Source organism: Culex quinquefasciatus, chromosome 2, assembly GCF_015732765.1.
Source record: "Culex quinquefasciatus strain JHB chromosome 2, VPISU_Cqui_1.0_pri_paternal, whole genome shotgun sequence".
NCBI lineage: Eukaryota > Metazoa > Arthropoda > Insecta > Diptera > Culicidae > Culex > Culex quinquefasciatus.
The window spans coordinates 1,535,084-1,560,934 of NC_051862.1; the positions used below are offsets into that span (position 1 = coordinate 1,535,084).

Genomic DNA, 25,851 nt, shown 5'->3' on the forward strand with positions numbered 1-25,851 from the left:
ATGTGAATCTTTTGACAGATTTTAAAAGCTCAATTATCGAAAAATTAAAACATAACATCTTTTAGACGTTTTAAGAGGTTTTGAATACAAGAGGGGAAAATTTCAATAAAAATAAAACATTATCGCTAAATATTTTGAAAGGGGAATAATGTAAAGCCATCAAGAGATTTTATCTTCTTTAAACTATTTTTTATATTTTTTTTCACTAAAATGTTTTATTGTGAAATTTTTCGAAAAAAAAATCTTTAAAAGTAATATAAAAAAAGGAAAAATATCTTTTCTTAAAACAAAGAAACACTAATTCAACAAATAAAAAAAAACATGTAATAATTATGCCAAACGTCTTTTATGCCAAATCGGGTATTTTGTGTAATTGGTCATACAAAAATTCTCCATTATGATTTTCTGGTGTCTTTAGTAAATTTGGTGATATTGATAAGAACTATTAAAAAAGATACGTGGTTAAAAAATTGCTAATCAAAAATTAAATTTTCAGAAGTTTTCGAACGCATATTTTTAAACTGTCTCAATGAACGAATAAAAGTAATGTCACCTTCAGCGATGAAAAACTAATACTCCATTTCAATTTGTAAGATTTATTCTGTCGTGAGTACATTGTAGTCAGAGGATTATCACATTTCCCGGATCCAGATTATAAAAAAAGATGTAAATGTATAATTTTGGTAATTAGAATAGAAATAAAATTAAAAATGAAACAACATTAAATTTCATTTATTTTTTCGATAATTGTATTTAATTCATAAATTCTTAAAAAAACCATGTAAACAATTTTCAAAAACATTTATGTAATAAAAAGAACATCGGAAACTTAAGTCAAAAGCAAATGAGAAAACAAATGTTGAAAAAAAATGTTGACACAACATTGCTTCTTTCCTAAAATTCGTCAAATTTGTTAACGTCATGAGTGTTACAGCTAAATTATTATTATACCTTTACTCAATTGTTATGAGTCATCAATCGACTTCTTTGAATTATTGTTCCTTAGATATTGCAGTTAGAAAGAAGAGTTTTTGAGAGTGTTTGAATATTCCCAAAAGTCTCACCAAATTCAGTCATTATTAGAAGAAGTTGTTTTCAAGGTAAGAAAATAACTAATTGATATCAAAATCTGAATCAGACGCCTGCACATGAAGAAAAGTCATAATAGAACCAATAAATCTATAGAGATAATGGTTCCTTGCTATTGTTTTCATTGAAATATAGATCCCTAATGTATTTTCAATCAAAGGGTTATGTTACGGCATCCAATATAAATTTCATACTTAACTGCCCTTGATGCTATTTTAGTCACAGTTTTTCTTTGTTGACTAAGCCTCCCCCGAATAAGCATGAAATCCGACACCTCTCACAAATAGAACACTGATTGTAATCCGATTCCACTTACCCAAATAAAACGAAGGATTAACTCTAACTCTCTCTTCTTTTGTGTGTCTTGTGCAAGGCACATCTCATTCAAACTTCCTTCGCAAACATTTACCATTAGTTTCCGTCCCACAATTCACATCCGCCTTCCCCTCTCCCACCACCCCATCAATTGTTGTGAACTAACCGGCGTTTCAACCACACTTTGGTGTATGTGTGTGAGTGAGCTCCTCTGTTAATAACTTTTCCACATCAAAATCACTGGAATGTGAAATTTAAATCAATTGTTTAACATGGGCCCAACTCTTCACCCCCAAACCAAAAGAGAAAAAAAAACGACTCAGCAGCAGGCCACGAGGCTTGAGAGTTTGAAGGTATGCGCCTACTCTAACACTCACAGAACTGTCAGAAAACCCATCCAAGCAAGCCACACCGCACCGGGGCCAGGGCATGAACGACTCGAAAAATTACAGCGAAAAAAAAAGACCGGGGGCAGCCAGCCCAGACGGACGAAAAACGGCCGTAGTTATGGTATTGTAGTTTCAGAAACCAGTCAAGTAACACCCGCGCGCGCGGCACAGCCTACGAACGTTCACAGTTCGTTTCGAAAACGGTCGCGAGCTGTAAAAATCGCTAACGCTAACGTTGTTTTGCGTGTGAATTTAACGTAATTTGATCAGATTTTTGCCGAAACTAATTACCTTAACGATCGTTAGCGAATTAATCGCAATCAAAACACGCTCACGCGCGCTCCGATCCACCATTCAACGTGGATCACGTGGGGAGGAGATTACAATTGTAACACGACTTTCTTTAACGTTTTTTTTGTTTCGCAAATGTTTTTCACGCAACTTCACTTGGGCACTTAAGGGCGGAGCGTGCGCGTGGGGGTTAACACGAGTTAAAGAAGAAACGCACCCCGAGGGCGCCCTCAAGAGAATTGTTGTGATGGTGTTTTTTTCCTTCTATAGTGCTTTCAATTTTCCACCGCGAAGAGAAAAACTCCAGTGAGAAGCGGCGCCGCGCGCGAGATCTTCGCGAACAAAAGTGATCTGTTTTAGTTCAGATCTGTTTTTCACCTGCTTCGCCAACCTCAGTAGGCCCTCGCGCGAACCTGTGGATGTGTGTGTGTTTGTGTTTTTTTTTGTGTGTGGCGGCGTTTTTCCCAAAGCCTGCTGTGTGATAGTGAACCATTGTGTCTGGGGGGAAAGAAAAAAAAGTTTTGCACACCTTGCAAACCTTCACAACAATCGCAGCAACCCCCAAAATCGTGGTCGTCGTACAGGTGCAGCGTGGAGAGGCATCGCAGCAGGCTGGGAAACTATCCCACAGAAGCAAAAGTGCCTAGTGGGTGCGGGTGGGAGGGGAAGAAATTTCATCTTTTTCTACCCATAAATTAACCTAATCACTCTGTTTTACCCAACCATGCCACATTTGTGTAACTTTGGTGTGTTGTGCTTTTTTTTATTTATTTTTTTCGCAATAGGGGAGGGTATGGTTGATAATCAACATTAGATATTCAAATTGGAAATGTTTATAAGAAATAATGCAAAAATATTTCAGTAAATTCTAAAAATAATAAATTCATAATGCTTTGTATGAAAAAAATATATTGAAAATGGATGCATAGGAGAATTAATTAATGTTTTGTAATCAATGTGTTTTTTTTTTATTTCAATTCATAGGAATAAAACAAAATCTTGGAAACGGAATTTTCGAATCTAATTGAAATGGTTCCAAAATGATATTTTGCAAGAAATGGGATAGCATAGCTACAGCATTAGAATAGTTTTTAATTTCCTCTTAATGTTAAATTATCAAGCGAATTGAGACACCTTCAAACTTTTTGCCTTCCTCACATTACTGAGGAAAGGCTATAAAATCACTCGAAAAATGAACTTCTCAATTAGACCTCCTAGACCCACCTTCATGTATACCTATCGACTCAGAATCAAATTCTGAGCAAATGTCTGTGTGTGTGGTGGGATGTTGATCAAAAAATTGTCACTCGATTATCTCGACATTGGTTGAACCGATTTCGTCCGTTTTGGCGTCATTCGATCTTGGGGTCCCATAAGTCGCTATTAAAAATTATGCAGTTTATTCAAGTACTTCAAAAGTTATGCTAAAAAAACGAATTTAACAAAAGTCCGGAAGATTGTAAAAAGGGTGGTTTTTGTAAGAAAACCCGTCATGCTATACATTTTCAGAAAGGTATTCAAAAGACCTTTCCAACGCGTCCAAGACATTGCAGATCTGACAAATCTATCAAAAGTTATAAGCACTTAAGTGTTATTTATATGCTTTTTGGAGGCCGGATCTCAGATATGTTGATGAAAACGTTGTCCGGATCTCTCGTGCAACCTATCGTCGAATAGGTATTCAAAAGAGCTTTCCAATGCGTCCAAAACATTGAAGATCTGACAACCCTATCAAAAGTTATAAGCACTTAAGTGTTATTTACGCACTTTTTCGAGGCCGGATCTCAGATATTTAGATGAAGATGCTGTCTGGACCTCTCATACGACCTATCGTTGGATAGGTATTCAAAAGACCTTTCTAACGCGTCCAAAACTTTTAAGATCTGACAAACCTATCAAAAGTTATAAGCACTTAAGTGATATTAACGCACTTTTTGCATTTTGGATAGCACCCTTAAAATGTGAGGAAGGCGCCAACCACATAAGGGTGGATTAAGTAATGTTTTTTTCGAATGTTGAATGTTTCAGGGTGGCTACTCAAGTAAGGAAAACGGGAAAAAGTCTGGAGTTCACAAAAATCCGGAAAAAATCTGGAATTTGTGATTTGTTGTCAAAAAGTCGGCAAATGTCTGGAATCTCAAGCATACTTGATTGAAGTTATTTTTTTTTTGTCTTTTGAATAATTTTAGTATTTTTTGAATATTTTGTTCATTTTCCAATTAAATTACTCTCAATTCGGTGTGAGCAGTTAACCAAAAACAAAAAGTTTCCTTTGATTATTTGAAGTATGGTTAGATGATTTTGAATCAATTGATTGGAAGCTTCTTTGAACTGTGGAAAAAAAGAAAAATAATTTTCTGTCCTTTACTATTTCAATGACGAAAATGTCTGCAAAATACCCAAAATTTAAAAATAATCAGCTGATGGATATATTTGTCAATTTTATAGATGACGTTATTCTTATTTATTATAAACAATTTTTCACATTTGGCCCACAAGCTTATGTGAGCTTCAAAATAACCCGCCATTAAAAAACTTAACTTTTTTAAGAGCAAGTAGATAAAGGTTAATTTAAATTCAACGGACAAACTTAACTATCAAATTAAATCCAAACAAAAAAATGAAAACAGCAGAATTTATTTTTTGCATATATTGAAATAATTAAAATGATAAAAAAGAGTTCAAGACAATTTTTCTACAGACAAATTACGAGATCAACATGGATTTTTTTATAATTTTGATATCAAAGCACATAATATTAAAAAAAATATATAAAAAGTTCAAAAAGATTTATTAAATTTAACAAAATTGATCAGGCTATCATTTAAAAAATAAATTAAATTTCACAGCAGTTAAGGGATTACATACATGTAGAAAATCACAAAATTTCATATTACAAAAAATTTATTAAACCGACTTTAAAGAAGATTTTCTATCACTCCTGAAAGTTTCATGAAGAAATTCCATGATTAAAGTAAGTTACAGACGATTTTAGCTGAATATTTTTAATATTTAATATATATATATATTTTTTTAATATTTTTTTTTAAATTTTTTTGGTATTTTTTAATTCGGCTGATTTTTTTTGGTGCCTTCGGTATGCTCAAAAAAGCCATTTTGCATCATTAGTTTGACTAAATAACGTTCCATACAAATTTGGCAGCTGTTGATACAAAAATGATATGTGAAAATTAAAAAATCTGTATCTTTTCAAGGAATTTTTGGTCAAAGCAGTGTTGAGATATCGTGGCACCCGTTTTTTGAACCTGCTAACTTCAAATACCTATATCTCGGCAATGATACAACCAAATGTCCTCAAATTTGTTTTGTTAACAGATGAAAATATATATTTTAATGTCCTGAAAACAGATTTAAAAAAAGTTTAAGTTTGTGCTCAAACCAACCTCTGTCATTTTTACCGATTTACATGTATGTAACCCCTTAAATCAAAAGTTGACTGTCTCTATCAAGTCCCTATAAAAATATATAAAATAAAAATAGTATTTTTATACAGCTTGATTATTTTTTTAATCTTGTGGCCAAATTATCAGAGGAGGCTTTGTTTTTTTCTTAAATAGATTTATTTATTTTTATTTTTTATTTTGATGATTTTATTTTATTTTGTGACTAAATGCAACATTTTGAAAATTACCCTTTTACGAGATTTGAAATTATATTACAAATCAGAAAATTTCACTGAGCTACAATATAGGTAAAAGTATTAGTGTATTAAGGGTGGTCTCAGAAACCATCTTTTTAGACATATTTGAATCCATCGCAATATTTCTTTTCTATTTGTTTTTGTTGTTTTTAAATGATACGATAATTCTATTTTTAAATTAACATTGTAAATTAATGCGGGTTGTTTCATGCAATTTTCGATTTGTAGTGACATTCTGTTAATGAATGAAATATATTTAATTTACTTATTCTTTAGAAGATTTAATTATATAGAACATGAAACATTGTACAGAAAACCATTGCAATAATAATAAAAAAATAAGCTAAATGTAAGTTGTGTGTGTTAGATTTGTATCACGAGGTTTTTTTTTGCTATGTTAGATAAAAACTGCAAGTCTAAAAAATATGGTATAGTCTGCTGTTGAAAGAATGAATTAAAAAAAAGAAAACTATGAACAATTCTAAAGCATCAATAATACTGAAAGTTCAATAAGAAAGGTGTTTTTTCGTTAATTCCCTAAAATTACTTCCTATTGGCGAAAATAGGGATAAAAATTTGGTTCAAAAAAATCAAATTCAAAAATTTCAAGATCAATCAAAACTTTTAAATTTCTTCTCTATAAATCAGAACCTTTCTTTCCCCTAAAACTCCCACCGCCCAAGCACACCGCACACACACACACACACACACACTCACCACGGCCTGCTGATTTTATTTTCCCCATCCCCCATTATTTTTATTTTCCTTCTTCGGAAAGATTAACTTTTCGGTCTCGTCGACTTGGTAGTCGTAGTCGTCATAGCAGCCGCCAGACCAAGAACCATCCAACAAACGGCCAAGAAAGTGCAGCCCAGCATGAACGGAACAGAACAGCAAAAAAAAAACACTAAAATCATAAACGAAACGAACTAATTTGCGGTTGGTCGCGCCGAGTTTTTCCTTCCGTGTGTGTGTGTTTCTGTGTTAGTGTCTAGAGTGCAAAAAATAAAAAAAAAATAAAGAGGAAGAAGATACAAAAATAATCCGGAGCAATGTGGTGATTCCGATGGGGAGCTGTGATGCGGAGAATTGACCAGGAAAAAATATGCGTGTTAAAACCGTTCGGCAGATCAAGAATCAGCGAGTGAATCGCAAAAACCAGAACGAATATGGTTGGTAACCCCTTTTGTTCTAGTTGGTAACTTTCTATAGCTGTCTAGTTTGGATTAGTTTGTAAGAGGTTTTAAGGTCCGTTAGCTTAGTAGGCGGGTGGAAATCATCGTGCACGGAAAGCAATGCAGATTTCACCATTTTTTGTAATGATTTTTTTTTCTGTGTCCATCCAACACGATTGAGATGCTTATCCAGCTGGAAATAGTCATCATCGGTCGTATAACGTCATGATTCGAAATCCGGACACTTAGTAGCATATCATTTTTGTTATAGCTGGCAAAAAATCATGTAATAAGTTGGAAATGTAGAAATATCATCAGGACGTAGTATAAACAGTCAGTTCCAAGAAAATGCATGCAAAATATGTCTTTTCTAACAATTTTTCATCAGAATTTTAAAATTAAAATGACTTGTTGTGCTTCGAATACCGGACACTGATAAAGGCTGATTCGAAATCCGGACACTTTTGCTTCGATTTCCGGACACTCGATTTTACTTATGAATCGCACAAATTTGGACTGAAATGTTAGTGAATGGCATTCTTTAGGTCTCAAATAAGCTGTTAACATTAAAACAATCGATAGTTTATATGAAAATTTGCTAGAATTTAAGGAAATCGAAAACATAAATTTCTGCTTTGGCTTCCCGGTGCTTCGAACGCCTATGAAATATTTCAAGTGAAATGTTTCGCATTTTTGGTAAACTTATAATTTTATTGTATTTAATTGTTTTGGCATTCATTAAATAACACAGTTTTGACGTTCATAATGTGAACTTATATCCAAATAATTGATAAAACAAGATGAAGTGTCCGGGTTTCGAAGCGTCCGGGAATTCGAATCATGACGTTATTTGCCTAGTACAAAAAAGTGCTACTTTTGGCATGGTTTCTGTCCAGTTTTTTTTTTTCACCAAACAAATGAGTGAAATGCGCCATATATGCTACTGCTCTTGGTCGTTCCCCGGTTTGGGGAGTACATTAAAGATAAACGGACCATAATTTATGGCTTTGCATGGGAAAAAGGAGAAGCGCTGAAGCTGGGCTGGATATATGAAGGTGACGAGCAGACCAGCAAAGAACGAAAAACTGCTAAAGGTACGGGATGCATTCTAATGAATACAGCAGATTAAAAATGCAAAAATTTGCAAAATTGCACGTCGGTTTGTTAGAAGGGGCCAATTATTTCTGGCTTCTTTGTGTGAGGTTGGAGAAAATTAAAAGTTTTGCTCGTTTGTTAGAAGTGTTACAGTATGGGCAACATTATTTTGATTAGCATTAAATCTTGTGAGAACCAGAGCATCATTTGCCCGACTTTAAAAAAGCACCTACTCTTTTCACGCCTCTGGTAAAGTGGTATTAGTGAAAAAAGAGTAATCATCTGTTGATCGAAACATTTCAACTTCAAAAGTAATTGGTAAAAACACACTAAAATGTATTATTTCAATTCATAAGGCCGTTGCTAATATTTTTCAAGGTTTATGACGCCTTTTCGAGATATTTAAGTTTTAAATTTGCATCTTTTTTACCTTAAAATGGCTGTAACTCTCTTTAGAGCTCTAAAAGTGCTTCATCAGTGAACATCACTTTTCTCTAAAACTTAACCCTGAATTATTACGTTCAAAAAACTATTTTTTGAAGGTTTGCTCAGATGCTTTCTATAAATTTGGTCATAGAAGGCGTAGATTACGAGACAAAATTTTGGTGTCTTCGACAAAATTGCTTTAATTGGCAAGGCCAACAATTTTTTAGAAGACGAAAAAATTCCCAAAAATATTCCTGTTAAGTTAGATTTTCAAAATTACCCTAATCGTGAACCACCCTAATTTTGAACCAATCCAAAAGTTTGCAACAACTCTTCTGAAGACACCATAGCTCCAAAACTTAGCCATTTTTCGGAAAATCCATTTTCCACTTAATTTTGCAATCTGGACCACTGTTCATTGATATCAGACGTGCAATCAACAGAAAACATTTTCCAACAAATTAGTCTTGTAAAATCACAATGCTGCAAAACAAAAAAAAAATGTTTTCGTCAAGATTTAATTTTTTTTAAATCAATGATTGTAAAACAACTGTACTGATTCACTGAAATATTTCAACCATGGTAAGTAATTTAAACATTTAATTTCTTGCAAAAAAAAAAAATGGGAGAATTTGTTTAATATTTTTATAAAGTAATAACAAATATCCCAAACTCAGTCAGCTTTTTCCCAAACCCGTTTTACCGATTTCAAAGGTCAATTTGTATTCCATACAAAAACCGATCTTTTCAACACCCTTCAAATTAATTTTAACGGCCTACTTCGATTGACCCTTAAAAAGCTTCACCTCCTCCCAACATCGCCCATGAAAATGGCCATTTTACTTTAATCGTTGCCATTTTATGTTACTGCAAACGGCTTTTTGGGAAGCGCCTCCCGAAACTATTTCGGTATAATTAGCACTCACTTTCGCCCCTCTAATCACCTCCCATAATCCCAACTAATTTGGCAATTTATAACGCTTCCCCCCGGCGTGTCTCCTCTCTCTTAGCGTGCGCTCCCACTTATCGTAATCATTCAATTCGCGGGATTTTGACCCACCATCGCATCGCCATCGTCGTGCTCATTATTATCCAATTGAGTGCAATTTTTAGTTTTATTTTTCTCTACTTTATTCTCTCAGTGCATCTCGATATCAAATTATAGCACCCCCGGCTCCCCTCGATAATTGTACCAGCCTGCTTCGATTGGTCGTCGTCGTCGTCGTCACGTCACGTGCACATTTGTGTGCGTGCGAGAGAGAGAGGTCAACAATGCACTATTGTGAAGTTGAACTCAACGCGACTGCTTCGATTGGCAAAAGTATTTAAAAGGCGCCACTGGATTTTCTCAACTCAATGGCTACTTTGACTACTTTGGGAATTCGTCGTCATTTAATTGCCCCTCATTGATGGACGGAAGTAGCTGCTTTTGGCGGTTTGCAATTTTAGCGTTAGATAACCAACGCAATCGTACCGGTACGGGTGCAGATGAAGAAGTGTTGTTGCTTTTTTGATGATTTTTTTTTATTTCGACTCGAAATTAAAACCAAATAGCACCGCGACGTTGCGAATGCGAATAAGTGCATTCGCTCTGTAGAAAAACCACCCAGAAAAGAGGAGCTCCATGGACCACCGCATAATGGCCAATAGAAGAGTGCAGCAGGGTGACGATGACTGTGAGAGTGGTTGGTGGTGGAATGAATGAAACCACCGCAGAAACCGCAAAAGCTCGGCATTGCTCTGTGAGGTGAGCGCGGGTGTGCGTTTTGAAATACCCTGCGTGAATATCAGAGTGATGATGGATGAGGTGGAGTTCAGGTGATGCAATGCAATTGATTTAAATTGGAGTTTATAATTTGACTGAAGAAATTTGTTTAATTATTAAACATTTTAGTGCACGGAGAAAAATGATTCCCCAAAATCATGAACAAGCGTTCATGGAATTCCGAACCCCAAACAAAGCGTTCAAATTTGAAAAACATGCCATGCAATAAGAACACTTTGTTCGAGGTACCATGTTTCATGAACGCTTGTTCACGACTTTGGGAACTAATATTTCTCCGTGTGTTTTTAAATTTAATTGGGTTTAACAATTTTCATCCCCCCTCCGTAGCTTTTTCACAATCCAAGCATTTTGTAATACATTGCACCTAAAAGTTTTGAAAATCAGGCCAAAATCAGGCATATAATTTGAAATTTAGTTTTATTTTTAAATACTTTTTAAAACAAAGGCTGGAAAATTATACTTTTCAGCACCTACATTAAAAAATACTATTTCACCGCCTGATGTTTCGGCCCGATTTTGTAGAGGGAAGGGGAGGCATAAATAATAGCAACAGCCTTATTTGATAAAAATGCATAAATAACTATCATACAATGTTTAATAAATAGATAAGATATAATAGTTATTCGAAACAAAGTATGTCAAAATATAATCTAGAACATAACAAGACACCAGCATTTTTGCCTTCCTCACCTTACTGAGGAAAGGCTATAAAATCACTTGGAAATTAAATTTCTTAATTTGACGTCCTAGACCCACCTTCATGTATACCTATTGACTCAGAATCAAATTCTGATCAAATGCCTGTGTGTGTGGTGGGATGTTGATAAAAAAATTGTCACTCGATTATCTCGACATTGGCTGAACCGATTTTGTCCGTTTTGGCGTCATTCGATCCGGGTGGTTTTTGTAAGAAAACTCGTCACGCTATACATTTTCAGAAAGGTATTCAAAAGACCTTTCCAACGCTTCCAAGACATTGAAGATCTAACAAATCTATCAAAAGTTATAAGCACTTAAGTGTTTTTTTTTTACCTCCTTGCCCTGATATACAGTGTAAACTAACAGGATATCGTTTCAATAAAATTACAATTACAATTACAATTTATATGCTTTTTGGAGGCCGGATCTCAGATATGTTGATTAAAACGTTGTCCAGATCTCTCATGCGACATATCGTTGGATAGGTATTCAAAAGAGCTTTCTAACCCATCCAAAACATTGAAGATCTGACAACCCTATCAAAAGTTATAAGCACTTAAGTGTTATTTACGCACTTTTTGCATTTTGGATAGCACCCTTTAAATGTGAGGAAGGCGCCAACCACCTAAGGGTGGATTAAGTAACGTTTTTTAAGTATTTGTAATATTTCCGACACTAAAAAATATATTATCTGTCCAAAACTTTTAATAGAAAAGGATAAAAGAGGATTTTCCACACAAATTTCCTCTATTTTCGAGCTCGGGATTTTAGGTGTTAAGCATGATGAAAACTGTTAACGGTAAAATACTTTCTCGCAGTCTATTTACTGAAAAAAGTCACTTTTCTAACAAATTTTCTAAAATCGCTTGGAATGAATACAAAAACTGATTCGATCAAGATGAACTATCAATATTGGCCCAAAATTAAAGTTTTTAGACCTTCCCAGGCGGACTTATGTTGAAAAAATCGCATTTTTCGAAACCTTTTTTCAGAAATGCTCATTTAATTTTTGGTAGCCTATTTTGCATCTTGTAGGAAATTTCATGGCGAACATTTTTCTCTCTGAGAAAATGCAATTTCGACACTACAGAGCCGAGATATTTGAGTTTTGGTGAGAAAAAAGTGCCAATTTTCGAAATTTCTCAGAATTCTGAAGCAAGGCCTACTAGTTACATGATGTTGCAAGCATATGTATTAAAGGTCAGGGTGTACTTACTTATAGTAATTTTGGCCGCTGAATCCGAATCTGAAAACAAATTTCGTGTAAACAGTGATGTTTTGGAGCTAAACCCTTTTTTAATGTCATTTATGTGTTCAAATCGCCAATATTTATAGTGCATCTTAATCTCTGGACAAAAACCTATCGTTTGAAGATAATACACACCGGATCGAATCAGTTTTTGTATGGATTCCAAGCGATTTTAGATAATTTGTTCAAAAAAGTGACTTTTTTCAGTAAACCGACTAGGGGGTGCGAGAAAGTATTTTTTTTTGTCTAAGAAAACATTGCTTCTAACATCATAATCTACCATTCAAGAAGTGAGCACCTGAAATTCCTCGACATGACCTCAAAATGGGACAGGCTACTATGCACCCTTAAAACATATTTTGTTTTTTTTTTTAATGTTGATGTACGGAATACCAAAAGTTTGTCTTCGCAAATAAGGCCATTGCAATTTTTTTAAATTTATGCAACCCTCAATCAGCTAGTGGATAATGCAGTTCAAAACAAGTTTTTCGTTCAAAAGTTGAGTCGATAGGAATTATTTTTTTTTTATTTTTGGGTTTTTAGCCAAACCCTTCCCCCAACCTCCCTTAAACTTTGGCCAGAGTCGAGGGACATAAAATTCAAAAAAAAAATCTGCTACGGCACATTAAAAAATAAAATCCCAAAAATCATAATTGTACCCACCGTGCGTAGCTACTCCACCGACGATCATCATCATCACCAACGAAGCCGATGATGAAAAAAGTGCCGATATTGAACATCATCATCGTCATGTGAACCGGCTCAAAGCTTTTTTTCTTTCTTCCCTCCATTCTATCCATGTCATTCATTTTTTATCCTCTTCCTCCCCCAGCCAGCCAGCGAGCAACACTTTTCGGTGCAAAATATGCCGGCTGGGCTGGCCTACAAGTCAAGTTCGGATCCGGGGAGTGATGTTATGTGTGTGCGGTTTTGTGCTGCCTTTTGGCAATTTTTGCATCCATCAGCCCGTAGAGGTTGCATATTTCATTTGTTCTGAATGGCGGATGTTAACCTTTCTCCTCGTGCTCGTACTTTGATGGAAGGAGGTGGGAAGGGCAAGTCAATGAAAGAGGGCTTTAAAACTTTACTGTGGAGCTTTTTCCGGGGGAATTTGTGCAGCTTCACGGTGAGTTTAAAAACAACAATCAGATTAGAGCCCTTTAACACGCCGAATTACAACAATAAAACAATTAAAAAACAATCAACCTAATGTAACCAAATAGTAATTAGATTTTACTGCCGGATGGTAATCAATCATTCGCGTTAATGACGATGTTGAGCTTCAATTTCTACTGAAAGTGCGTTCCCATTTTGTGCAGCTAATGATCGAGTTGTTTGTAACGCCTTTCTGTTAGAACCTAATCCGTTCATCAAATCTAGCAGAACAAGTCGGACGTTCCAAATATGAAATAGTACCTGTAAATATGATTGATGTGCTCAAATTCAGTCAATTACTTTAGTTAATTCATCCAAGTGATGTGAAAATCAAATTGATGTTATCATTTTTACTTACAGCTTCAATTCATCCTTCCTAAGCTGTTTTTAAATCGTAGAGTGCCATGAGCTCTTTCTTACATGCCAAAGCCATTCTAAGAGCAATTTGTCAATCAATGATTTTTTTTTTGAAAATTTAATATTTGTAAGCACTTGCCCAACCAAATCATTGAGCATAATTAGTTGGTTCAAAGTCATACAAAAGATCATAAAATGTTTGCTTCTATCCATACAAATATTCGGAATTAAGAAATCTTTGGCAATGTTGTAGAAATTAAAAAAAAGTGTTTCTATTCGAATCTGTTATATTTGGTAGACAAAAGTAGCCTACTTTTCATCGCTCTGAATGACAGGAAAACAAGCTAGTTTCACGACGAAATTTCGAAAAGATATTTGTTTTACATATTTATTCAATGATGTAGAAATGTGTTGTGCTTCATAAATTGTTGCTGAAATACAGTTCAATAAAACTCAATAAAATAATCATTTTCTGATTGTCAAAAGTCTTATACAATCCAGGCAAGATTACCGTCATCAGGGGTGCCATTTGATTTGGGGTGCAATGCAATAAAAAGTACAGTGGACTCTCTTGTTGTCGATATTGGAGGGACCGTCGAGAGCGGGAGTTATCAAATTATAGAACGAAAAATCAAAGCAATCTATTTGAAGGGACTTAAAATTTTATTGACAGCTGGAGCAATACAGCGATTCCCCACGAAAACAGCATGAAAAAAAAAAAAACAAAAGTGCTCGGATCGGGCTCAAAATTTTTCTGGGGGTTCCCTGTCTGAAATAATTAGACCCGTATTTTTTGTTTGTCCATTAGGGTGACCTACGCCGTGTTAGAGTGATCTGAAAATGGCAATTTTCGTCGATTTTCGCAAAAACCACTTTTTTGAAAAATCATAACTCCTAGCCATTCCAACCGATTTCAACTGTCTTATACGCAAATGAAAGGTGATAAGTTGGCCTTTCAAAAAAAATAATAAGAAGTTTTAAAAATCTAGCCTAACATATGAAAAGGGCGTATGAAACATTAAAATGCCGTTTTGACGGTGTCTGGACCAAAGATCCTATGCCTGAAAATTTACGTAACATACTAAAAAATAAGGGGGAGTTCTTTAAAGGGTTTTTGAAAATAAAATCCGTATTTTTCGACGCGCCGCGCGCAAAAACGGAAAAATGACAAAATCGACAAAAAATATTTTTTTTCCACTAAAAGTACGATAACTTTCAAATTTCAGCGATGACCTATACATGTCTGGTTATCAAAAGTTGCGTCTTTTAAATACGAAATTTGTTGAGCCCGATCCGAGCTTTTTTGTTATTTCCTATGCTGTTTTCGTGGGGAATTTCTGAATATTTTTATCTAGAAGAACGACAGCCAGAGAGTCGACTGTATATAAAATTGCAATAACGAGCCAAAATTTCAATATTTCAAAGCAAAAGGCACAGAAAAAGCATTAAGCAGCAGTGCTGCCGGTTTGCATTCATTAGTTTTCAAAATATTTGGCAAAAAAAACTTTTTGCGACGAAAATTAAAAAAATTAAAATATTTTTGAATGAATTCAAACATGTTAAAAATGATAAACGCACGGGAATGCATTTTAGATTGTTTTCAGCTGATGGCACTCAAAATTACACTGATTTTTTTAGGTTTAATAGAAAATTGATGCCTTCTTCACTATTTGCCAACAATTGGTAAACACGAATTTCATCTAGTTTTTATGTCCATAATAAAAATTACATAAATATCACTTAAGTGATATTAACTTGAGACAGAGTTGCCAGATCTTCAATGTTTATGATTCATTGGAAAGGTCTTTTGATGTTTAATATACTTTGAGTTGTTTTTTGTCACTTTTTATACATAACTTTTGAATTACTTATCGAAACATCAACAATTCGATAGCGTAGTATGGTACCACAAATCAAGTCGAATGTGACCGGTTTGATCAAAATTGGTTCAGTAAGCGCTGAGCAAACTATGTAACAATTTTGTTGAAATGCATTGCAAAATATTTGCATCGGCCTTATTTATGAAAAAAAAACTTAACTAAATTTGTACTATAAAATTAATTTAAAAGATACTCAAAATTCGCAGTTTTCACAGTGCACTACTCAAATCAAAATTGCCACTCAATTGCATCCAATTCCAGCCTGCTTCGACATGCCCGACGTCAATCTAATTACAAACTGTTGATGCGCTTTGCCAGAGTTGCATTAATTCGCACTCGATTTTCCCACCAGAAATTAGTTTCCATTAGTTTTAATTGGGAAATATGGGAATGAATTGTGAATCCACTTGGCCGCACCCCTCAGTCAGTTTAATGACAAACAATCGACCGCAGCACTAACTAACAGTCGGCGCAGTACTATTGACACAATGTTTAAAACACAATCCATTAGAGTGGACCACGACTTTGGCTTAGTCGCTTGGTAACCAAAAAAAAAACATGACTTTTTCATTTCTGTAAAAAATGAGACATTGACATAACCAGGAAAAAACACAAACTTGTGATGCATAACAGCTTCGCCGCTGCCGCCGCACTTCCAAACCAATTAAAGTCCAATGGGCAAGCAATCCATCTCCATCACAAGTGGATTCCAGTTCAGTGGCAACGAAGAGTGACTGGCAGCCCTGCCCGTGGTCCAAAAGCAGCTGTGTGAATGATTTAAAACCATCCTCCGCCAGCCGCTCGGGAAACAATGAATGACGCGTTTTTTCGCCTACTTGTCTTTTCTGGGACGGGGCGCTTGAGCTTTTTCGTTCTGTCTTTCTCTCTCACACTCTAGAGGTTTGTATTAATTCCGCTTTTCTGGGCTTATTTTTTTGTTTTGTTTCTCGGCGTGTGTACGCGAAAGATTGGCCCGGCAAAATATTGAAACTAAAGATAAACAGAGCAGCTTCCAGCACGGTAATGAAAGAACCGCCCGAAATTTTGCAGGGTTGTTCACAGGGGTGGCTTTGGACAGCCTGAAAAGTTGTTATTAATTTTTGTCAAAATTGCTCCACTTTACAGTGCCCTCTTCTGGGAGGCCATATTTCCTGCAACTCATGGTTCCCCTTCGTCGAAAGACGCCCGTTTCGACGAAAGCCGATAACGATTATTTTTACGCCACTTTTTTCACCAACCCTCGAAACGTCAAGTCATCATTTATTAACCGATACTCAGCAGCCACTCACCGGCCATCATCAGTCGGATGATCGGATCAGAGGAGGCCGGGAAAAAGTTGAGCAAAAATGCTCATTTCCCGCGAAATCCACCCCCAACAGCCCAGTAAAGTAGGCTACTGCGATGACCATGCAATCCGCACACTTTAACCGCGTTCCCTTTCCCACTTTCCCCTTCGTTCCAGCAGCAGCTGCCTCGTTGACCGCAAGTACCGTTCCCGTGGAAAATGAAACCGGCTTTTGGCCGCCACCCTGCTCCTCGTCCTCCTCGTCCAGCGTGGTGCCCGGGCCAAAATCCGTCAACTGCATGAATCCGCCGTATAGAATGCCTCCGCAACCGCTCGGGACGTCGTATGGTGTTGTCCAGAATGACCATCCCATCCCCGGAACGGCCTCCGCAGTAGCTCCCGACCATCACCAGCAACTTCAACTCCATCAGCAACATCACCAGCAACAACAGCAACAGCAGCAAGTTCTCAGTCCACCCCTGCGAACGCATTCCAGCAAATTTCCGGTGAGCTTTTCTTTCTTCTCTCTTTAATCCACGAATCAACCAAAAAAAAAATGAATTCGCACTTAATCGCGTTTTTATCGTTCTTTTCCTGAACCCCCCGCTCTGGGTGAATATAGATTGAGCGCGAACTGGTTCTGTCCTCGAGCAATAAGAACAACGCCAAAATTCCGTTGATGCAAGATAACCGAAACACGAGCATTCCCGCGCTGCTGAACCGTTCGTCCGTTTCGTCGGCCGTCGGGCCGGATTTGCCCACCAAGCAGACGCAGGCATGGGTGAGTGGAATTTGGGATGATTATTTGATTAAGTGTTGGGCTTTTGGTGAACATAGTAGGCTTAGCAAAAGAAACCATTAATGTTGGTTCCATTTCAGTTTACTTTAGAGCAATTTTCTAAAATTTTTAATACTTATTTGTTTATTTTTAATTAAAACTTTGAATTTTACATGACACCGAATATCAACATTTCAGTGAATTCCCATTTCGAAGGGAAGCATTAACGTGCGCTTTGAATTTTTCAAAAATGTTTAGACAGATCCAAATGGTTTTTTTTTTTCAAAGTTTGCAATTGCGACGAACCGCCCTTTAAATCGATTTCGATGCATTTTTTTCCAAAATCGACAACTATGGTTCCACATACCTACACAAATATAAAAACAAATACATTTAATTAGTTTTCGATTTCAAAATTTCGCAATTCAAGCAATCAAAGTCCAAAAATTAATAAACGACTGCAATTAGTCTGATTTTTTCTGCGTTCATCATCTTGGATTTTTCAATCATTCAAGTCAATTGCATACATCTAGAGTTTTTTTTAAATGACCTATAAGCTATTGTCTTTCATATGTTAATAGGACCTATTCAAAAAATATGTTGTGTTTAACACCTTAACTCCTAAGCTCGAGAAAGGGGGAATTTCCATAAAAATTTCCCCTTTTTAGATTTAAAAAAGAAATACCGGTTAAAGTTTGATCAAGTTTTTTGCAAATCAAATTAAATATCGTTGTAAAATTTGATATGTGGAAAAGTTGAAATCTTTTGAGAAATACGAAATGTATGTTTTACATTTGGTATTTTTTGTTAAGGATGTTAACCTTAAAATTATTGAGGTTCAATAACGGTAGTATTATCGTTCAAAATATAACTTTAAAAAACTAAAAATCGTATTTTTTCGAAAATACTCAAATTGTCTTAATTCACATAAGGGGCATCTTTATTAGAGTTTATTTTGTCAAATAGACAAATTTTCACAAAATACCTTATTTTTTCTAAATTACTCAAATGGTCATTATTTACTATATGATTAAAACACCAAGCGAAAGTTCGCAAGCATTTTTAATTTTTCAATTCAATTCAATTCGGTTTTATTGGTGAATAATCAAGATACAATGAGTTATTTTGAAGTGCATAACAGAGTTTTGGAGTTCCTTTCAGCTGTGTGTTGCATCTTAATCCATTGTGGAACAATTATTTCTTTAACTAAGGCACTAGCAAGTTTTTAATTTTTTAGAGTATTTTTTTGCGAAAGTTTGCAATATGGTATGAATTTTCACTTAATTAGAGTTTTGTTTGTTAAATACCCAAACTTCAATGAAGCGCAAATGCATGTAAAATTTCGCTTTGTTTGATACCAAAATTTCGAATTGATTAAAATAAGTTTAAAAAAGAAAAATTGTGAAAATTTTAGTATTTTACAAATAAAAACTTTAGTAATGTGATAATGCATTCAAAATTTTGCTCCGTTTGAAACTCATCTTTTAAAAAATATCAAAATTATAGTATTTTCAAAAAACGGTATTTTGTGAAAATATGAGTATTTTACGAAACAAAATTAGATAAAAATGAATACAAAATTTCGCCTTGCTTGAAACTTATATTGCAAATTATGAAAATTATGGTATTAAAAAAAACGGTATTTTGTGATTTTTTTTTTTTGAGTGTTTAACCTTTGAAACTCACTACACCATCAACACAAAAAAGTCTTAGTGAAACCATAGAAAATTCAACATGATTAATTCAGGATTCATTCAAATTTATAATTATTTTGAAAAATGAGTTTTTGTAAATTATCGGCGATAAGATAATTGTTGAAAAAAATCAGATAACTTAAACGTTCAGACGATAACGATAACCATTATTACCTACGATAATTTTTTTCGAAATTTTCATTGATTTTTTTTATCGATTATAAACTTATCAGAATACATTGTAAAAGCTTAATATTTTTTTAAATCAATAAATAATTTTTAAACTTTTAATCAATTTTCAATTTTGGGACCACAGATCGGTTAAAGACGTAAAAGTTTAGGCAAAAAAATATTTGCATAATTTCATTAATATTTTGTAATTAAAAAAAAGTTTCACGCCCCTTCGATTGGCGTGAAACTTTATCCTCAGGGGTGATTTTGGTCCCTGATCACGAATCCGAGGTCCATTTTTCCAATTCCAATTTGGTGTCAAAAGGTCTTTTATGTAAAATTGGTCAAAATTTGGAAATAGTAGTTTATGCAACAAGTTGCAAAAAGAGGATTTTTTCAGCACGAGTCGTACATTTATCTAACGAGGTTCACCGAGTTAGATAAATACGACGAGTGATGAAAAATCAAGTTTTGCAACGAGTTCCATACAACGTTTTTTGCAATTCCGAAAAACATCCTTTGGACAGAATTATAGGACAATTGTCCATGCATTGAGTCATTGAATCGTTCAAATCAAAAAAATGTTGAAAAGTATAACTTTTCCTAACAAGTGCTGAAAAGTTCAACTTTTCAGCATCCATTTTAGTGCTGAAAAGTAGAACTTTTCAGCATTTGTTTTGAAAAGGGTTACTATTCGATTCTGTTATTTTTGGTACAGAAAAGTAGGCTGTTTCGTCGTTCAAGAATGACAGGAAAAGTAAGTAGTTTCACGATGGAATTGCAAAAAGTCTATTTTTGCAATTCCGTCGTGAAACTACTCACTTTTCCTGTCATTCTTGAACGACGAAATAGCCTTCTTTTCTGTACCAAAAATAACAGAATCGAATAGCAACACTTTTCAGCACTTGTTTCGAAAAGTAACACTTTTCAACATTTTTTTTTATTTAAACGATTTATTGACAAAATACATGAAAATTTGACTTAAAATTTCACTCAGCGTGTGTTTTTTGGAATTGCAAAAAATGTTGTATGGAACTCGTTGCAAAACTTGATTTTTTCAGCACTCTTCGTATTTATCTATTTAAATGTACGACTCATGCTGAAAAAATCCTCTTTTCGCAACTTGTTGCATAAACTACTATTTTCATTGGTAAAAAGTACAAAAATAGTTCTAAAACCAATGCCATTTTTCGTTACACAATTTTGAAACATGTCATTTTATGAGAAATTTTATGTTCTTTTTGAATCTACAATAACCCAGAAGGGTATTTTTTCATCTGGAAAAAAATAATTGAATTTATATTTTTTTTGTTACTATGCAGTTTTTTTTGTGTAACATTGTTCTCTAAAGTTGTAAACGAGTTAAATATCAAGATTCACGATTTTGAAAAAGTTATACTTAAGAAACGCAAATCTTTTTGTTTCGTCGTTTGTGTCTGTCTCGGATGATCTTGAACGGCCATGATTGATATCGCTTTGGTCAAATTTCACAAAAATCGGAGAGGACCCGGGGTAACTTTTTCGATTTCGTGTGAGTTGATAGAGGTAATAGTAAAAATTTAATCAAAATTTGAAACATCTTTATGAGTTATGAAGATTTACCTGAAACAGTGCTATTTAATTCGACTTAAAAAGTTTTTAAACGCCCTAAGAAGCAAGAATTCCTCACATCTTCCAAAAAAAAAAGCATGGTTGGCGCACACCTCACCTGCACTTACATAATGACTTCAATAACAATACCGAAATTGCCTGGCTGTCTGTTTTTTTCTTCACCTTAGCCAGCCCAAACCAACCATTGAACCTGAGGAAAACAGCCCATAAACAGTAGCATAAAACACGCACTTCAACGAGATTCGTATCAAGACTTTTACGATGTGCCCCCACGGTTTATTTTTATTTATTTTTTCAGCCGTTGTTGTTCGAGCATTGTATAAGAAAAGATTTCTGCCGAAAAATAAAATGACGATCCGATCGGTGCCATAAAAATCCCTCCCAAACACCGTGCGAAATGATTCACACGCAAGCCTTTACGACAAGTAATGCTATTTCCGACAGCATAAATTCCAACCTCCCCGAACATGGTAATGAAATTAGAAGGAATTTTGCCATTTGATTTGAAAGTTTGCTGGCGACGAAAGACGCGTAGTAGGCGACGTTTTTCGTTCAAACGGCAGCAAATTCAATCAGGCAAAACTAAAACAAGCTTTTGAAGAGTGATCAAAGAATGCTCTGACTTTGAAAAGTGATCATCATTTTAAATTTTAAATGTGCAAAATTTCCTTTTCCTTCCAAAGTGGAACCCTTTCAAATCGGAACCAATAACATTAGTTCTAATGGTTGCGCGCACCTTGCCGGGGAAAAACGGGTGAAAAATCGGTGCCAAGTGTCCTTATCAGGCAATTTTCACCTTGGCTGGACCCGGATCCTTTCTTTTGCTCACAGAGTTGGTCACGAGGGAGCGCCTCTTCACATCTTTGCAAATTTTGAACAGCGAAATCAAACGCGTCTCGAAAAGAAGGACCTTCGAGGCGCTCGACCTGAAAAAGGATTCTGTTTTGTTTTTCCAAGTGCGGAAGGGCCTAATTGTTTGCAGCGGCGAAAGGGAGGCCTCTTTTCGCCTAAGAGTGTGAGCTTTGATGATGGAAAATCGATAGCTCGATCCCTCTCGCGCGAGGGATGCTGCCCGGAGAAGGCGCAAAATGTAGGAAATTCCATCAGAAAAGCGCGCAAAAATTTCCGCTTGTTGCGCTCATCAATGGATGGGGGGTTGGGGGGTGGAAATCGGGGAAATATTTTCCCAAAAGAAAGCAGTAGGCCGTAAAGGGGAAGGTGCGGGGGGTTTGTTTGGGAATCTTTCAAGTTTCAGGCCACGTAGCAGGCGAGCTTGGTTTGATTGGCGCTCGTGATTGAATTTTCATGACTTTTTATGCTCGGCCTACTTCAAGCGCCGACGTACATGTGTTTGCGGAAGAGCTTTTCAGGGTAATCCTTTTCAGAGGCAAATTTCGGTGGGCCGATAAGCTTTAAACTTGAGTAAATTCCCGGGAAATGTGGTTGAATCATGATTGCGTTTCCGCAAGCGGGTTCAATAAATTTTATGATTGTTGTCTTACGGCACTTCATTCAAGATGGTAGAGTTATCTCTCGATTTATTTAGAATCACAATCCTAGAATTACGTAAATGATGAGTTTATTTTTAATCAACGTGATTGCTATACTTAAATTACAAGCTTGCTAATATCTTTCCCTTTCTTCCCTCTCCCCAGAACCAGGCCCAAATTGAGGTCATCCACTCGTCCATCACCGGCACCATCCCGCGGAACGCGGTCCGCCTCCCAGAAGACATCACCGCCCTCGCCGAGCGCGAAGGCCTCCAGGGCAAGGACAAGGAAACGGTCAAAAAGTCCGTCTCGAAGAACTACCACAAGCTGAAGGACCTCATTTCGTCCAAGTTCAAGAAGGAAAACGGCACCGACGAAGGTCCCGGCGACGAGTTGAACAACGTTTCGACGATGCTGCACCAGCAACAACAGCAACAGAACAGTTTGGGGTCATCGTTCCTGATGGGGGGAGATGGCCAGGGTGGTGGGGGGAACAATTTGAACCACGCCCAGTCGAACATCAATTTGTGGAGTTCGAACGCCCGTGGGGATTCTCCACTGTATTATCACAAGAAGTTTGCCGATCCGGCCGACGGCTACAACGGGGACTCGCTCAGTGGCTTCCGGAACCTGAAGGCCATGTCCCAACCGGTGCTGAACACGGCCAGCAACCAGAACTATCAGATGACTCCTCCGCAGATGGACGGAACGGACAGTGACGACGGAGGATTTCGGTCGCAACAGAACCAAGCCCGGATCAACATCCAGACTCCGGTTCAGCAGCACAACCGGCAGCTGCAGCAGAACTACGTCCATAACTACCGTCACAACCACCCGCAGGGTGGTGGTCAGCAGCAGTCCCAAATGACCCCACAAATGACTCCTCAAAACTATCAACAAACCCCACAAAGCAGACACAAGATCCTGACGGAATACTCCGACGGACACTCCTCACTCCAGCATCAACAACAACAGCAGCAGCAGATTCCCCACGGAAGTGGCCACACCACGATCAACATTGGCGAAAACTCCAACTACAACGGGCACGATCAAAAAGGAGACCAAAAACGGATGACCAACGGAAGCAACAACAACAACACGGTGGTCCAGATTGCGTCGGATCCGTCGTCCTCCCACGTGGTGGTCCAGACGAGCACGACGACGACGACGACGACGACCAAGCAGATTGACTCCATTTCCAGTTCGGACTACGATCGCAACGGGAACCACAGCTCGAATGTGGACTCGGGTCGTGGAAGTGCGGCGTACTCGAGTGGAACCCGGAAGGGACCGGGTCCGGGAGGGATGGCGGGGTCCGCTGCGGTGGTCAGCATGAGTATGCTGGAGCAGGCCGAGCGGAACAGGAGCAAGTCGGAGTCGGAGTGGGTGAGTCGGTTTTCACTGTTGTTTTTTGAGATTGTGTTGGGGGTTATTTTAGTTTACCGAGCCCGATAAATACGACGAGAGATGAAAATATCAAGTTTGAAAAGGGACAATATTCAGTTACTGTTAATTTTGAGGATGAAAAATACGCCGTTTCGTCACTCGAGATTGATAACAAAATTGTTTCATAACGGAATTGAAAAAAAAAAACATTAAATTATGTTCAACCAAAAATAAGGCCGATGCAAATATTTTTTAAAGTTTTTGTCCCACGGCTCTGGCCGGGTCGAGTTGTTTTGCAAATATCTGTTTTAAAAAAATGTAAGATTTGACAAAAAATTACAATACAATATGAATATCAAATGATCTAGATTGTTCATACACTTCGAAAAACAAATGTTTTTATTCATGAAATGGGTATCAAATGATCAAAAATTTAATAGAAATAATTTTTAAGTGCTCAAAATTTTTTTTTTTTGAATATGGGTACCTATTAAATGATCAGGATTTTTGTACATTTCGATAGCAATAATATTTTGTTTTGAAAATACAAATATATTTCACAAAACTACGTATTTTTTGGAAATATTCAAAATATCTTTTTTTATTTCGATAGTAATAATATGTTTTTAAATATTCTAAATTTTCACAAACCTACGTGTTTTCCTAGAAAAGACTCGGTTTTGTAAAAAAAATATGAGTATTTAAAAAATATCATTTCCATAGATTTCCGGTCATTTGTTACCCACATTGTAAAATACTGGAATGCTTAGTATGTTTTTCGAAAATACGTAGTTTTGTGAAAATTATCGATAATCGAATCACGATTTTTTTTTCGTTGCCTTTTTTTATTGTTAAGCTTTAGGATGATTCCTAAAGTACTCTAAAATGATTTAGAATTTTTTAATTCAAGATGGCGACCATCTTGGTGGTGAGAAAATGTTAAAAAATGGATTTTTTTTAATTTGATAGGCAACTATTCAAATTTGACTAAAATAAGGTCGCAGAACTCGTATTTGATGTTAAAAGTGAAAAAAAAAACAAAAAATGTTTTTGTTCGTGATTCGATTATCCGAAGTCCCATACAAACCTTCGGATAATCGAACTCCGGATAATCGAAACTTCGGGTAATCGAGGCTTCGGATAATCGAGTCTGGACTGCATTAAAAAAATGGCATGACTGTCCAAACGATGCAAAATGCATCTTTTCAACCAATCCTACTTTGACTTTGTTTAGGCCTTACTCTGCCTAAAAGTAATTCTTTTTAACAAAAAACTGCATTTCATGACAAATTGCCTGTTTCATAATTGTTGGATGTTATTACACACCCCACAACTGAGGGTTACATGAATTTAACTAATATTTTCGTAAAATAAAAAATATATCGTTCAATTCATAAAAGCTTAACAAAGCATGTTTCAATGGGAGCAGCCTGAGAAAGAATTACAGAAAAAAAAACTTTTTTTCTTGCGAGCTTTCATCACCCACAAAAGAGAGAAGAGGCGAAACAAGCAAAAAATCGTACCCGAACTTTTCGAAGAAAATCAATCAGTAGACGATTTTTTGGGAATCTCATTGTTAGCGCAAGCATTGGATTAATTCGTTTTGTTTACACTCATTGTTTTTCTACGAAAAGTACCAAACTTTTTCAACATTTGACGTTAGACCTGCAAGTGTTGTAGTGAAATGTAGTTCCGCCGAATAATTCAGATGATCATTTATATAGTTTCATTTTACCAATCTTTTGTGCGTGACAGAGGAGAGCCTTGTTCGCTTTAGTTTTTTCTTGATAAGCGTTAAAAGATTTTCTTATGAAGAATATTTTTCCATCGCTGGTTTCAGCGCTTAAAATCATTATTTTTTCAAATGTT

General features: G+C 36.0%; 2 protein-coding genes across 6 annotated transcripts in view; one reads left to right on the plus strand and one right to left on the minus strand.

Annotated features, from left to right (window-relative positions):
* The window catches only part of LOC6037243 (probable cyclin-dependent serine/threonine-protein kinase DDB_G0292550), a 173,437-nt gene that overhangs the window by 143,811 nt on the left and 3,775 nt on the right, over positions 1–25,851 (plus strand). For 2 of the 5 annotated variants that reach the window (XM_038258236.1, XM_038258237.1), the window contains exons 2-4: positions 17,033–17,358; positions 17,475–17,633; positions 22,762–23,982. In XM_038258236.1, coding sequence (XP_038114164.1) covers positions 17,152–17,358; positions 17,475–17,633; positions 22,762–23,982 — 1,587 coding nt within the window. In that variant the 5' untranslated portion in view covers positions 17,033–17,151. Of the gene's footprint in view, positions 1–1,701; positions 2,480–6,523; positions 6,918–15,754; positions 16,956–17,032; positions 17,359–17,474; positions 17,634–22,761; positions 23,983–25,851 lie in introns of those variants that run through there. The other 3 variants (XM_038258233.1, XM_038258234.1, XM_038258238.1) reach the window with 3 other exon arrangements.
* LOC6037241 (neuroglobin) overlaps positions 1–25,851 on the minus strand; it is a 128,824-nt gene that overhangs the window by 93,938 nt on the left and 9,035 nt on the right. The window lies entirely within an intron of this gene.